The sequence below is a fragment of a genome (genome assembly GCF_019968955.1).
Source record: "MAG: Porospora cf. gigantea A chromosome Unknown PgA_NODE_216_length_28462_cov_415.339, whole genome shotgun sequence".
NCBI lineage: Eukaryota > Apicomplexa > Conoidasida > Eugregarinorida > Porosporidae > Porospora > Porospora cf. gigantea A.
The window spans coordinates 1-12,495 of NW_027151506.1; the positions used below are offsets into that span (position 1 = coordinate 1).

General features: G+C 52.2%; 10 protein-coding genes across 18 annotated transcripts; 4 read left to right on the forward strand and 6 right to left on the reverse strand.

Moving 5' to 3' along the window:
* Positions 1 to 575: 575 nt before the first annotated feature.
* Positions 576 to 1,316, reverse strand: KVP18_002536 (uncharacterized protein; the record flags this gene model as incomplete). Its single annotated transcript, XM_067953492.1, has 1 exon — positions 576 to 1,316. The coding sequence occupies one exon, from the start codon at positions 1,314 to 1,316 to the stop codon at positions 576 to 578; it is 741 nt and encodes a 246-aa protein (XP_067811477.1).
* Positions 1,317 to 1,383: 67 nt separating this feature from the next.
* Positions 1,384 to 2,103, reverse strand: KVP18_002548 (uncharacterized protein; the record flags this gene model as incomplete). Of its 2 annotated transcripts, none has more annotated exons than XM_067953515.1 (1): positions 1,384 to 2,103. In XM_067953515.1, the coding sequence occupies one exon, from the start codon at positions 2,101 to 2,103 to the stop codon at positions 1,384 to 1,386; it is 720 nt and encodes a 239-aa protein (XP_067811500.1). The 2 variants fall into 2 exon arrangements, with proteins under 2 accessions (XP_067811500.1, XP_067811501.1); XM_067953516.1 differs by having other exon boundaries at positions 1,384 to 2,061.
* Positions 2,104 to 2,111: 8 nt separating this feature from the next.
* Positions 2,112 to 3,590, reverse strand: KVP18_002545 (uncharacterized protein; the record flags this gene model as incomplete). 3 transcript variants are annotated; one of them, XM_067953512.1, is made up of 3 exons in its annotated part: positions 2,112 to 2,834; positions 2,863 to 3,240; positions 3,267 to 3,590. In XM_067953512.1, the coding sequence occupies 3 exons, from the start codon at positions 3,588 to 3,590 to the stop codon at positions 2,112 to 2,114; spliced, it is 1,425 nt and encodes a 474-aa protein (XP_067811497.1). The 3 variants fall into 3 exon arrangements, with proteins under 3 accessions (XP_067811497.1, XP_067811495.1, XP_067811496.1); XM_067953511.1 differs by having other exon boundaries at positions 2,770 to 3,240; XM_067953510.1 differs by lacking the exons at positions 2,863 to 3,240; positions 3,267 to 3,590 and having other exon boundaries at positions 2,112 to 2,702.
* A 140-nt stretch (positions 3,591 to 3,730) lies between these two features.
* KVP18_002542 (uncharacterized protein) lies at positions 3,731 to 6,225 on the forward strand (the record flags this gene model as incomplete). Of its 3 annotated transcripts, XM_067953504.1 has the most annotated exons (2): positions 3,731 to 4,016; positions 4,187 to 6,225. In XM_067953504.1, the coding sequence occupies 2 exons, from the start codon at positions 3,731 to 3,733 to the stop codon at positions 6,223 to 6,225; spliced, it is 2,325 nt and encodes a 774-aa protein (XP_067811489.1). The 3 variants fall into 3 exon arrangements, with proteins under 3 accessions (XP_067811489.1, XP_067811490.1, XP_067811491.1); XM_067953505.1 differs by lacking the exon at positions 4,187 to 6,225 and having other exon boundaries at positions 3,731 to 4,084; XM_067953506.1 differs by lacking the exon at positions 3,731 to 4,016 and having other exon boundaries at positions 4,201 to 6,225.
* Positions 6,226 to 6,308: 83 nt separating this feature from the next.
* Positions 6,309 to 8,458, forward strand: KVP18_002544 (uncharacterized protein; the record flags this gene model as incomplete). Of its 2 annotated transcripts, XM_067953509.1 has the most annotated exons (2): positions 6,309 to 6,969; positions 8,064 to 8,458. In XM_067953509.1, 2 exons carry the CDS (start codon positions 6,309 to 6,311, stop codon positions 8,456 to 8,458), a joined length of 1,056 nt encoding a protein of 351 aa, XP_067811494.1. The 2 variants fall into 2 exon arrangements, with proteins under 2 accessions (XP_067811494.1, XP_067811493.1); XM_067953508.1 differs by lacking the exon at positions 6,309 to 6,969 and having other exon boundaries at positions 7,955 to 8,458.
* On the reverse strand, positions 7,032 to 7,952 carry KVP18_002543 (uncharacterized protein; the record flags this gene model as incomplete). The annotated part of the gene is made up of 1 exon (XM_067953507.1): positions 7,032 to 7,952. The coding sequence occupies one exon, from the start codon at positions 7,950 to 7,952 to the stop codon at positions 7,032 to 7,034; it is 921 nt and encodes a 306-aa protein (XP_067811492.1).
* A 60-nt stretch (positions 8,459 to 8,518) lies between the features above and the next one.
* Positions 8,519 to 9,154, forward strand: KVP18_002540 (uncharacterized protein; the record flags this gene model as incomplete). Its single annotated transcript, XM_067953502.1, has 1 exon — positions 8,519 to 9,154. One exon carries the CDS (start codon positions 8,519 to 8,521, stop codon positions 9,152 to 9,154), a length of 636 nt encoding a protein of 211 aa, XP_067811487.1.
* Positions 9,155 to 9,194: 40 nt separating this feature from the next.
* Positions 9,195 to 9,788, forward strand: KVP18_002547 (uncharacterized protein; the record flags this gene model as incomplete). Its single annotated transcript, XM_067953514.1, has 1 exon — positions 9,195 to 9,788. One exon carries the CDS (start codon positions 9,195 to 9,197, stop codon positions 9,786 to 9,788), a length of 594 nt encoding a protein of 197 aa, XP_067811499.1.
* Positions 9,789 to 9,864: 76 nt separating this feature from the next.
* On the reverse strand, positions 9,865 to 10,448 carry KVP18_002538 (uncharacterized protein; the record flags this gene model as incomplete). 2 transcript variants are annotated; one of them, XM_067953499.1, is made up of 2 exons in its annotated part: positions 9,865 to 10,361; positions 10,391 to 10,448. In XM_067953499.1, 2 exons carry the CDS (start codon positions 10,446 to 10,448, stop codon positions 9,865 to 9,867), a joined length of 555 nt encoding a protein of 184 aa, XP_067811484.1. The 2 variants fall into 2 exon arrangements, with proteins under 2 accessions (XP_067811484.1, XP_067811483.1); XM_067953498.1 differs by lacking the exon at positions 10,391 to 10,448 and having other exon boundaries at positions 9,865 to 10,311.
* Positions 10,449 to 10,523: 75 nt separating this feature from the next.
* KVP18_002539 (uncharacterized protein) lies at positions 10,524 to 12,384 on the reverse strand (the record flags this gene model as incomplete). Of its 2 annotated transcripts, none has more annotated exons than XM_067953501.1 (2): positions 10,524 to 10,676; positions 10,705 to 12,384. In XM_067953501.1, the coding sequence occupies 2 exons, from the start codon at positions 12,382 to 12,384 to the stop codon at positions 10,524 to 10,526; spliced, it is 1,833 nt and encodes a 610-aa protein (XP_067811486.1).
* Positions 12,385 to 12,495: the final 111 nt, after the last annotated feature.

Sequence of the window (12,495 nt, forward strand, 5' to 3'; positions counted from 1 at the left end):
GATCAGATATTCAAACGCATCATTGACAAGCAATTGAATTGTAGACTTGTTCAAATGGTGATTGTGTGAATGCTGATTTCTACAACAACTCTGAAAAAGAGTAGCCGAAGCTGCACGTATTATCCAGTAATCATTCATAACCTCTGCTTCAGTAAAGTTTTAAGTGCACAGCGATCATTTTGCTTAGTCTCTCCTGTGCTGAGCCTATCTTGAACTTCTTCACGTGTGTAAGATGTGGTGTTGGGCACTTGCAACGAAGATACTGAAGATACTGAAGCTCTGCGCAAACGATGGGGCTCCTTTGCTCTTGTCACTCACTGTAGTGGTAACTGTGCTGATGCTCTTTTTATGAAATCCGAGGAGATAACTGTGGAGATTCGCGATTCTGATGGGTTCCAAACTGAAGTCATCGACGGAGGTACTCAATTATTCCGCACAGGGAGGTACTCATTTCGTGAGTCGCTTCACAAAATCCGACAGACAATTGCAGCAAGGATAATATTTCTAGGTAATAGAAAAGGCACCAGAATCACAATATTTCTAGGTAATAAAAAAAGGCAATTGCAGCAAGGAATTCATCTACCATAAATGTCGTCCTTGTCCGCATTTACGCGCTCGAGCCACTCGAGACGATCCTTCAACTGCCGATTTTCATACTCCTTCGCTTGGAGGGCCTCGCGGTATTGATGGTGAGCAGGCTCCACTTGAAGTCGGCGTGGAGTACTGTCGTGTGTTACCACCTCGATTTGGCCCGCAGGGGGACCTACAGGGGGGACTGCAGGGGGGGCATACACTGCGACATGATGAGCTGCTTCTTGGTTATAGGGGTAGGGCATTTGTACGGGTACCGTTGGAGGCGGGACTGGTGCAGGAACCGGTCTGTTGGCCCCCGGCACTGTGGCAGGGTAGGCTCCAGGCGCAGGGTAGGGGGTTGGTCCTGTGGCAGGGTAGGCTCCATGCGCAGGGTAGGAGGTTGGTCCTGTTGCAGGGTAGGCTCCAGGCGCAGGCGCAGGGTAGGAGCCTGGAACCGGCACTGGAACTGGCTCCAGACCGTACGTACGAGGCTGAATATAAATGATCTGCGGTGCAGCAGCGTACTGCGTATGCACTGGCGGAGCGTTATACGGCTGCCAAACGGGCTGCTTCTTCGCCGCCTTCACCGGCAGTTTATCAGTGTGTGGCTTCTTTTTGGGAGCCATGAAACAGCGCTTGGCGCAGTAGAACATCAACGCGATGAGCAGGACGTTGCAAACGACTGACAACGCAATCCAGACGTAGTACCAAATTTCACTCGAGGTGTACTCCGTAGAAGACATATCCTTGTAAAATGAGTGTTTTCGTCATGAATAATAAGCGGTATGACTAATACAAACAGAGTTCGATTCATTGCGCCGGCTCGTCTTCCTCTGGGGGGCGACCCCATACAGCCCAGCTTATTGCATCAAATGTGGAGTCATCAGACCAAATGTCCTTCACGTCGCAGATTAATGAAGCAAACCTGTTGCTCTGAAGTGCTTCGGAAATGTCCTGTTCAAATGTGAGGCCTCGTAGAGTTTCAAGGGCTTCAGGTGAAATCTGACCCCCTTGGTTGTTCACTACGAAGCAGATGGTGCTTAATCGAAGGCACTCTTCAGTCACAAGATACCTTAACCACTGCTGGATCTCGTTCAGTGCCTGTTCCGAGGAGCATATTCGAGGTGTGACGACAAAGAACACCGATGACAGGTCCAAGGTCTGACAGAAAATAGGCCACATCATCCGAACACCTACACTGGACCCAGTGTCCCATACTCTGAGAGGCAGGTTTGTCGGTGAGTCATCACATTGGAATACCTGAAAGGACCTCGTCGTGGCGCCGTTTTTAGCGGCGAAGCCGGTTAAGGCCTTCGCTAGTGTGGTCTTGCCGGCGCTCTCAGTGCCAAGGATGAGAATGTCGGCGACGTAATCGACCTCCTTCTTCTTTTCTTTCCATATGAGTTTGATGTCACGACGCTCTCTTTCCTCAGTTAGTGCTTCCGCCACTACGTAGGTTTTCGAACCACACAAGCAGCAGGTGCCCATAGTGTGCACACATCGAATCACTAAATTTCCAGATGGACCCATAAAAAAACTCACATGTCAGACATCTTCACCATGCTTGCGTGCATCCGTACCTTCATCGTCCTGCAAGTACCAGACTGCGACCTTGCCGTGTGACAGAGCCCTCTTCTTCCTGAGGGGTCGTGGTGCTCGTGGTGGTTGGGGTCAGAGAAGAAGCCAGCACACAGGCGGCAGAAATACATGTCAGGCTCCCTGTCAGCATCGTCGCGCGCTGGACGCTGCACGCGGTGGATGTCAGGCTCCCGGTGAGCTCTAGCGACAGCCCGCGAGAATGAGGGCTGCGTGGAGGCGGTTTCCAAGCAGGCTCCCTTGGGGTGAATGTCTCCGCACGCGTCGCAGTAATCCACAGTGCCAGTGGTCAGGGCGGCCTCGAGGGTGTGGAGGTGAGTATATTCCGGGTGCCGAACGGGATCTCGGGCGATACAAAGCCTACGGACCGCGGAAATGATGAACGGTCTCTGCAGCAGGTCAGACGTGCAAGGGCGTAGATTGGGATCCTTCTGAAGCATGTCGTCTATCAACTGTTGAAGGTCTGCTGAAAATCGAGGAACGGGAATACGGCCAGGGTTGTTCTCTAACACCTTATGCCTCACATCCGACATCGATTTGCCTCCGAAAGCATGTCGCAGCGAGCATAGCTCAAAAAGTACGCACCCCAATGACCAGACGTCACATGTATAGCTGTAGGCCATATTCAGGTGCAGTTCGGGCGACATAAAAAAGGGCGACCCTACCTGCATTGTTACGGGTATGTAAGCTCACTAGGGTATGCGCCAGGTCGACACTGGGTCTCAGTTCTTTCGATATGCCTAGGTCCCCAAGCTTCGTGACGCCGCTCTTCGTCAAAAAAATATTCCTAGTCTTGACATCCCGGTGTACGATCCGCTTACAGTGCAGGTAGTGCACTGCCATCAGACACTGTACGAAAATCTCCAGTACCTGGTCTTCGGTGAAGTATCCATCGTGATGAATCCGCCGGCGCATGCGGTGGGATTTGGCGGCGTCGTGCCCGACATGACGGTAGTTTAAGGCGGCGAACTCGTCGTGAATGGTGCTTTTGACATTGCGATATCGTCTGTCGATTTCCTGTGACAGGTCGCCATTGTCAGCATATTCCATGACAATCGCCAAAAACGCGGACTGTGTGAACTTTTGCTGGAACCTACTCGTGGTTCCGAGGAGACGTCGCTATCTTGGGCGTCCTCCACGAGGACCGAGTCGACATATTGGACAATGGTGGGATGGTTTAATTTCTGCAGGAGATGGACTTCGTTGAGGGCTTTCTGTATCCGATCCTGCAGGTTGCCGTCCGAGTTGGTCCCGCTGCGCGTTCGACAGCGCGCCGAGACGTCAATTTCCTTCATCACGAGCAAGTCTCCAGTTCGAGTGTCTTCGACGACGAAGCACGTTCCAGAGGCTCCCCGGCCTATTTCGTTGATCTTCTTGTAGCGGCGGAGTGGATGATCGTCAGTCACAACATCAACGGCCATTCCATCAACAATGTCGTTATTTTGTACGTCTCCATTGAACGAAAGAGAGTGGCCATCAACAAGGGGGGTACGTTCTAGAGGTGACGCTAATGGAGCTGGGACAACACCAAGAAAGCCCTTCTCAAAATCTCAATTTAAGAATGAAGCTCGTACGGTTTCTGATGAAGCTCGCCAACGAGACTGTAGTCGTGGAGCTCAAAAACGGCACAGTCGTGCAGGGAACTATCATCGGCGTAGACGTCGTAATGAACACCCATCTCAAGAACGTCCGAATGACCGTAAAAGGTCGAGCACCGATTTCTATGGACCATCTCACATGTCGCGGGAATAATATCAGGTACTACATTCTGCCTGACTCCGCCCCGCTGGACACTCTCTTGATCGATGACACCCCCAAGAACAGACCGACGAAGCCGAAGATTGCGAGTGGGCGAGGTCGAGGGCGGGGTGTTGGTGGGCCTCGTGGAGGACGAGGACGTGGGAGAGGTCGTTGAATAAGTGTAAAAATCAATTCCCCTACCAAATTTGGCTGAATTGCAGCATGTCCCTAAAGGAACTTGGTAAAGAACGTAGGAGCTAGGGTGGTTCTGAAGCAGGCATCCTTGGTCATATGGTTAGGCGTGTACGCGCGTACTCCAGCACACGCGCTGGAGAGTCGCGAGAGGCGTTCTGTGCTATGGTTGTAGATCGATGGTCGTTGAGAGTGCTCTCGGCAGTGTGCAAGGTTTACGATATGATAGAGGATGGGGTCACAGTGGTGGAGTTGGCTGAGAAGGGAAGGCAACCCTTACCGGAGTTGGATGTAATTTATTTCCTCACTCCGTGCGAGGAGTCTGTCAAACACCTCTGTGAGGACTTCATTAACGAAAGACGACCTAAGTACCGGAACTGCCACATACTATTGACGCACGCCACACAGGATCAGAACCTTTTAAAGCTGATAGCCAGCACTCCGCTGTTGATACCGAGGATCAAGTCTTTTGTGGAGTTCAACTACTCCTACGTCGCGTATGAGTCCCGCATATTTCACTTTGACGATCCATACTCTCTCCCAGAAATGTTCGGCTCTGATCAGCAGCTGCAGGAGAACGCACCCTTGAGGTCGAAATTGGAGGTGATCGCTGACAAGTTGGCAACTTTCATGATTACTCTGGGTGATAAGCCAAACATTCGCTTCCATAACAACGGCAACGGTCTTTGTGAACAGGTGGCGCAGCTCACCCATCAGAAGATCACGAAATACGACGCGTCCCAATTGAACCGGGGTAGAACTACGCTGGTTTTTTTAGACCGGTCCTTTGACATTGGATCTTTGTTGGTTCACGACTTCACATACCAGGCAGCCTGTTATGATCTGCTGGAGATTCCTTGCTGCACTCCTGTGGACCTCGCGTCGTCATCAGGGAAGCCACCCCCGCCGGACGATGTGGTAAGCGCCGGGTACGCTGCTGGGGAGGATAAGGCCATCGTGTTGGGCGAGCATGATGACATCTTCGTTAAGTACCGGCACTACCACATAGCGGTGGTTAATAAGGCTGTGCAGGACGAAATTAAGCGGTTCTCTGCAAATAACGCAGCAGCTCAACTGCAGAAAGGCGGCAAACTCAACAACGAAGAGACAGCAGCGGCTATCAGAGCGCTTCCTCAGTATCAAGAAGCTCTGGGGAAATACTGGAATCACGTGACGCTAAGTGACATGTGCTTTAAGGAGCTGCAATCGCAGTCGATTATGCGCGTGGCTGGGGTGGAACAAGATATTGTAACCGGTGTCGATAAGGACGGCAAGGAGGTCTCACCTGGGAAGATTCTGACTAGCATAGGCAATCTGCTTGGGGACATGTCCATCAACAGCCTCTCTAAGGTCCGTTTGCTCCTCCTTTACTTCACTCACGTGCTCAATATCAAGAAAGAGGACATGAAAACGATGGTCGACGCGTCTCAGCTTAGCGCGGACATGGTTAGAGTGGTGGATCTCTTCCTTGAGCTGAGGTTGCACAAAGTCACGAAGACTCACAACGCTCTGAGCGGCCTGGACAACTCCGAAAAGAAGAAGAAGACAGAGCAGAAGCACATGCATATATATGTGGACAACGCCTCGAGAATCGCCTACTACAAGCGACGGCTCAAGACTGTCCAGTTCGAGCTCTCGCGGTTTCAGCCTCACATCTCTGAGTTGATGGAGCAGGCTGCGTTGGACCAGTTGCATGGGGGAATCTACCCTTACGTCCTGGAACCGGACAGACCGAGAGCGCGTATGGAGGAGACATCTCCATTGGAGGCTAACCTCCGTGCAAAAAACTTGGATTGGGACTGGGGGGAGGCCACGGACAACCCCTCATCAAAGGCCATGCGGAAGCCTGAGGCCCAGAAGCAAGCCAGGAGACGCGTCGTGGTCTTCGTGATTGGGGGTATAACCATGGGCGAGATGAGAGCTTGCTATGAGGCTACGCGGTCTACATCTGTGGACATGTATCTGGGTGGAACCAGCATTTGGACGCCGAGATCGATGTTCAACGTTCTGAAAGAAAAGGATGCCGAGAGGCGACGGGAACAGGAGGAGACTACAAAGTCCGAAGACAACGACAAGGAACGGAAGGAGAAGAAGGAGTCCAAGAAGAAAAAGTTCTTTGGATGAGGACTATGGCAATGACAAGGAATGAAAGGCCAATATGGCGCCAAGAAGGAGTTCTTCGGTTACATGAGGATTATCGTACATTTATGACCCGCACACAACCCTACAATCTTGCACCTTCCGTACCGTCAGTTCGACGTCGTGGTCGGCCACCATCTAAGACTGTGAGTGACCCTGCCAAGCGACAGACCCCAGTGGAGTCACAAGTCCCCCCTCCCCGACCACCGCAAGAGCCTCCAAGATGGTTTCAGCCCCCCCAAACCAATAGTCTTCGAACGCTTTTTCCTTTTGTTGAACGGGTTCCAGTGGACATGGAGCGGTACCACGCAGCCATCGCCCGAACCAGCAGTCCGGACGCGCCTGTAGAAAGGCAGCCCACCTTGATACTGCCGCCGGACAGCGAGCAGCCTCGACCGGAGGCAGCATCCTCGAGTGATGAGAGACCTGCTCCTGTGCTGAAACCCTTAACCATTCAACTCGAAACGTTGGAGAGATCGCTAGAACACGAAGTCATGGAGGCCCAGCGTGAGATACAGGTCCTAGAGGCCGAGTACGTCACAGCGTGCTTAAAAGATCAGCCATGGTTCACGTCACAGATGCGGATGTGTCTGAATCCCGTGAAACACGAGAAGAAGGTTAAACACACAGACGAACTCAAGGAATGCCACTCCCCTCTTGAATCGAGCGTGGTCTTCTTCAACGGCAACAAACATCGTATGGACCTGTTGGCTGACACGTGCCGAGACAGTGAGAATTGGCCTGACGTCCTCTGTCCATGGAGCCGAACCATGCTTCTCTCGACGCCCAAGTCAGTGAAAAGTCCACGCGACGATGTGGTGGGTTGACGCGCCGCATGTGTACTGGATGACAAGCCAAGTGGAGGGCTCCTTGACATAGGTCCCCTCGGTGCGAGTCGTTCGTCTTTCTCTTCGGTTCGGCGGCGAGGAGAAGGCTGCCTTCAAGTCTGAGACTGTAGCGGGGAAATGACAAAGAACGGTGTACCACAGGCATCGCGTCGGGGCGGCGCGTGAGGCTCTGAAGAGGTCGACAACGAATTTGGATTCGCCTCCGACGCAGTACAATTCTGACGGTGTTCCAACCAGCGATCTGTGTGGGTGAGGCCTAGGATCCTTCCCGCTGGCGTAGAAAGGCGGATTGCACATGCTGAACGTGAAATTTTCCTGCGTGTCCTCTGGAAAAAAACAATGAGGATTTGGAGAGAGGGATGTATGCACGTTGCAGTCGGGATTGGCGTCTATCAATGTCTGTGCCACTTGTAGTGATTGGGCGTCAATGTCGGTGCCTACCATCCGCCATCCGTACAGTTTGGCACCGAGGAGGGAGTAGATAGCACTTGCACCAACACCTATGTCTAGTCCTGTGACAGGATCTGCTGAGGGAGGTGGGGACTCACCATGCCGCTCAATGATGGCGGCTGCATCAGCCCATATACCTCCAGATCCAGTGATGAGGTCATTCACTATTCTCACGTACACTTCCCTTGAGGGGACTGGGGGAATCATGTATCTGGATCCCGCAGGAAACGGCCACTCGATGCCGTGCTGGTATTGCAAGCTGACCTTCGTCAGCACTCGAACGGCTTCTGGGTCCTCGCCCCTACCGACACTGGTTCCTCCGTGGTCTGCTTTGAAAATGAACGGTCGCAGCTCGGGGTACCTCGCGCCGAGGACATCATAGTCGATTTCCTTCCATTCCGGATGGAACCGCATAAATGCAGTTGTTTGTCACCGTCGGATCAACAAGTTTTCCAGAGCTCACAGCGAGATTTGAGGACTCTGAGTTCATATCGTATCTGCGGCGGACTGGTTTCTCACACGTAGTCATTCAATACGGGACTGCGGCTTGCCCTGCGCCACCTCCCAACCTGCACTTCGAGCTCTTCGACTTCGAGGAGGACGTGTCCGCGCGGATTGCAGGGGCTGACTTGGTGATTGCACACGGAGGTGCGGGGACGATTTTGGAGGCTGCTCAGCTGGGCGCGAGATTGGTGGCGGTGGTCAACGTTGCTTTGATGGACGACCATCAACGCGAGCTCGTGGAAGCGCTTCCGTTCGTCGTCTGCTGCGAGGTGTGCGACCTTCAGTCTGCGGTGGACAAGGCCTTGAACCGTAAGTCATCTAATGAAGCTGCAAAAATGATGGTGACGGCGGAGAATTCATTTGAACAACTGAAAGATATGCTGTGTGCCAGTCTGAAGACGGACATTTTCGAATAACTTGTGGGGTGGATGTTGACAGGTTTTTGTTAAGAATAATAACTGCTTTGCTTTTAATATATGCCGCCTAACAGGTCCGAGAAGGAGAAGAAGCTTCTTGTGAAGCCAAAGGAGACTGCAAAGCCTGGTAAGCGCATCGGGTTGCCTGTGGTAAAAAAGAAGGCAAAGCCCAAGGTTAAACGTCGTGTTCTGACGCCTAGCGTGACAAATCCTTATCCGCCACCGCTCAAAAACTGGAAACGTCCTATAAGATGTCTCTTGAATCGGCATGCAGAGGATTGTGGGGTTAGCTTCGATGTGGACGCCAACACGATACGACATCTTGCAGCGTTTGTGGAGGAGCTGCTCGAGGACCTGGGCGCTTCACGTACTAATCGGGCTGGTTTTGCCAGCATCGTGACCATCTGTAAAGAATTCTTCCCGACTTTAGCGGGGCCTGGCCTGGAGACACGGGGCTTTTTAGAGAGGTTAGAGGCTCCTGACTTTCATCTCCCTTCGGGCATTGGAGGATCCGTGTTAGTCAAAGAGGAAGACCTGTTCGGTTTGGTGACCACCTGCTCAAAGTTGACTGATTCTGAAGAAGACAGTTCCCGCTTTTCAGAAAACAGTTGCTCAGAAGATATGAGAAGAATGTTGAAGGACGCGAAAATACACAAGTCGGTAACGAGGAACGACAAAAGATATTATCAGCGTTAAGTCCGAAGGGCTTCGGTTTCGCCTTGCACCTATATTTTACATGTTCTTGTCTCTCTTGTTGATCTGTTCAGTGGGCTTCGCTGAGGTCAATCTGAGTGACTTGGCTGAGTCATCTGAGCAACAGGCCGAGATTGGAGACACCATCAAGAATGCTCTCAAGAATGACACGCTTCCGGAATGCGACATGTACGATCAGAATCCAGGTTCCTGTGACCCCGAAAATGCTTTGGAGAAATGTATTGCTTGCAAGCGCAAGGGGCTTACGTTCCTCTCGTCGCATGAGAACCGGTGTCCGGGACAACAAGCGATCAAGCACTCCTTGCGTGACAAGTACATGTTCGTTGCCAGTTATCAGAGTGCTCTCTCTTCAAGGCTCAAGCGGAAGGTTCACATCTGCCGCGTTACATCAGCAACCAAAACGGAGATAGAAGAAAACGAGGCGCGTAAGGGGGGCGCTATGGGGCCGCAGCCGGCCGTGGTTCAAGGTCAAGTGCAAGGTCAACCGCAAGGTCAGATGCAAGGCCAGTCAAACCCCAACTTCGAGGCGCAAGAGAGTGAGATGTACATGATGGCAGGAGTTGGGCTTCTGGCCTTCATGTGCATAGGCGGAGTCGTATTTGTGACAATGAGGTGAGATCTGTGGAACTTGCCTATGAGTAACGTGTTGGCACTTACGTTCCAGTGGGTCGTTTTTGTTAGACGTTTCAGATTCATTGCATGACGAAAAAAGCGCAGAAACCAAGCAGAACAAGGATGAGGATACCTACACCTCCAAACATGAGGATGTCTGTCATGTCAGACTGGTGGGTGGGAGGGGGGGGAGGAACCGAGAGCGGCGAAACTTCTGCCTTCTGCCTGCCTCGAGCTTCGATTTCAGCTTTTGAAGCCTTGCGTACAAGGCACAAATGGTATTTCCCTTTGACCTTTCCGAATCCAGATTTGCGGCCTCCAGCGTAACTAGCAACCCACATGTACTGATTTTGAAGGCCTGCTGGGAAGGAGTCCTGCGAGGGACAGAGGTTCTCGTGTCCGCCAAGAACCTTAGGAGCGGTCTTACAGGCCACGCATTTCTCCATCGGGTCGTTGGGATCACAGCTACCTGGATTTGCGACGTAGAAGTCGCAGGAGGGGAGAGTGCCAGCAGCCAACATCTGCATTACCTCGGCTTTCAGAGTCGTCTGTTGTTCCGCCGCCTCGATGAGATCCTCTGCGTTATCACGACCCAACTTTACTGACGTTGATCAATTCGTCGAGTATACCCGAGGATCGCAAGTAAACCTAGTGCAATACGCATACGCACTAAAATTGACTGCACACAAAATCTGATGAGCACCATATGCATGGACACCAGATATTTCGGACAAAGGTCTTACGCACGCACAGCACTTGACAGGCGGAGATGCTCGAAACATAGCAGCATCCACACGCGCCGTACAAAGTCGGCGGATTCCTCGACGTCGAGAAAATCTTCGAGGTCCGTTCGGATCTCAGGAGCGGTAGGAGGCTTCGCAGGGTCAGTGAACTGCGTGAATACACGGGGAGGCACCTACGAGCGATACTATGTAATCCACCATGGTCGCTTCCTGAGACCCTGTGAAGGCTTCCACTTTCTTCATAACCCATGGACGCAATTTTTCGTCGAAGACGTCGTTCTTTCTGAGCATTTCGAAGTCGATAGGGAACTTGTAGAGTTCTTCGGGATCCTTGGGGATCTGGGTGGCGATTCGTTTCAGCAAACTCTCCTTCTGAAGGTCTTCGGCTCGGGTGTCCTCGCGATTCTGCCGGTCCAAATGCATATCCAACCGCACGACAGGTCGTTCGGGTTTAGAATCGACGTTTCGATCGTAGTCGAAGGTCATACCGCGAGGAGAACTCGGCTCCGACACTTTCTGACGTTTGGCTGGAAGAGGCACAGTGGACTCCAGTACTTCGCTCTTCCAACTGCCTGCCAGTGGAGCATCTGGTGAATCACTGCGACATCGCCTTCGGTCTTTCTTACTGTCCCAGCGTCTGCTGCGCCCCCGTTCGCGGCGCTCATCAGATTCGTAAGCACGTTTGGCTGAAACTTCATCCATGTAGCTGGATAGCCACTCACGATACTTAGACTCTAGGCCTCGCCGAGTGGCTTCATTTTCTTTGTCTCGTTTGTAGATTTTCAGGACACGTTCTTCCCGAGAACGCATCACATGCTTGGGGGGTGGTTCCTTGTTAAAGATTTCTTCGCCTCCTGCCCACCACCAGACTCCCAAGTCATCCAAGTCTGATAGCTTCTTCGCCATATCTTGTGTCCTCCGACCCCATTGAAACTCTCGGACGTCTCGACGCAATTCAAGGACTGGGAACGGGCACATATCATGCTTAGCTTTGAACTTGTCGAAGTCCTTTCTGAGTTCGCTGGCGATCTCATCCTGGCGATGTTTCCAGGTCCGAAGGGCAGAGGTTAGCATCCGCGACCTGTCTGCCAAAAAAGCGTTGTACCTTTGAATTCTCTGCGTCTCGCAACGCGGAGTCCGATAGCTCTCCTTAACCCCAGGAGTGATTCGAGGTTCTTGGGGCTTTGGTTTGGTAGGGTAGTGCATGAATCTCTCCTTCTGCCGCTCCTTCAGGCGTTCCTCCTCCTGCAGAACAGCGAAAAGTTCTTCCAGTGCCTCCTTGCACTGTTTCTCTCTCTCATCAAAGGCAGCCTCCTGCTCCTTTTCGACTTGACTCACGAGTTCGGAGGGGTTTACAGGTTCGCCTTTGGCATCCAGAGCTGCCTTCATGTCCGCGAGCTTCAGGCGCCGCCTTTGGATCATATACTCTTCGCAAAATTTTCGAACTCGCTCTTGAGCTGAGACTTTTAGGAAAACACCGCAGAGAGGGACACCATCTAGGAACTGCAGGGCGTAGTGAATGTCGTAAGGGTCATCATACTCCGCTATCCCGAAACAAGACAGCTTACCTGATATGGGGTCCTTGTTCCTTGTCCAGCGTCCCAGCTGACCGGCGGTGTTCAGCACCTTTGTGAGTGTGTCATCTGTCATCTCTTCGGTGAGATTCCCTACGTAGATCGTCAGCATAGGCTGGCGAAATGATCCCGAATACTCCTCCAGAGACGGTCGGAGAAGATTGTTGCCGGTGGGATCAACACCGCCGTAACCGGGTCCTATCCATGCATTGATAGGGTTGTAACTGCTGCCGCCGGGCGCATACGCTGCGAACGAGTGTGGAGGCCCGTTGCTGGAGTACATGCTAAATGCAACAATAAACAGATTTAATTCAAATCTAGCGATCTACTGACCAGCACGGATTCTATGACAAACATCAATGGTTTCGGGCACAGCTCAAGGCCTCTATAACAA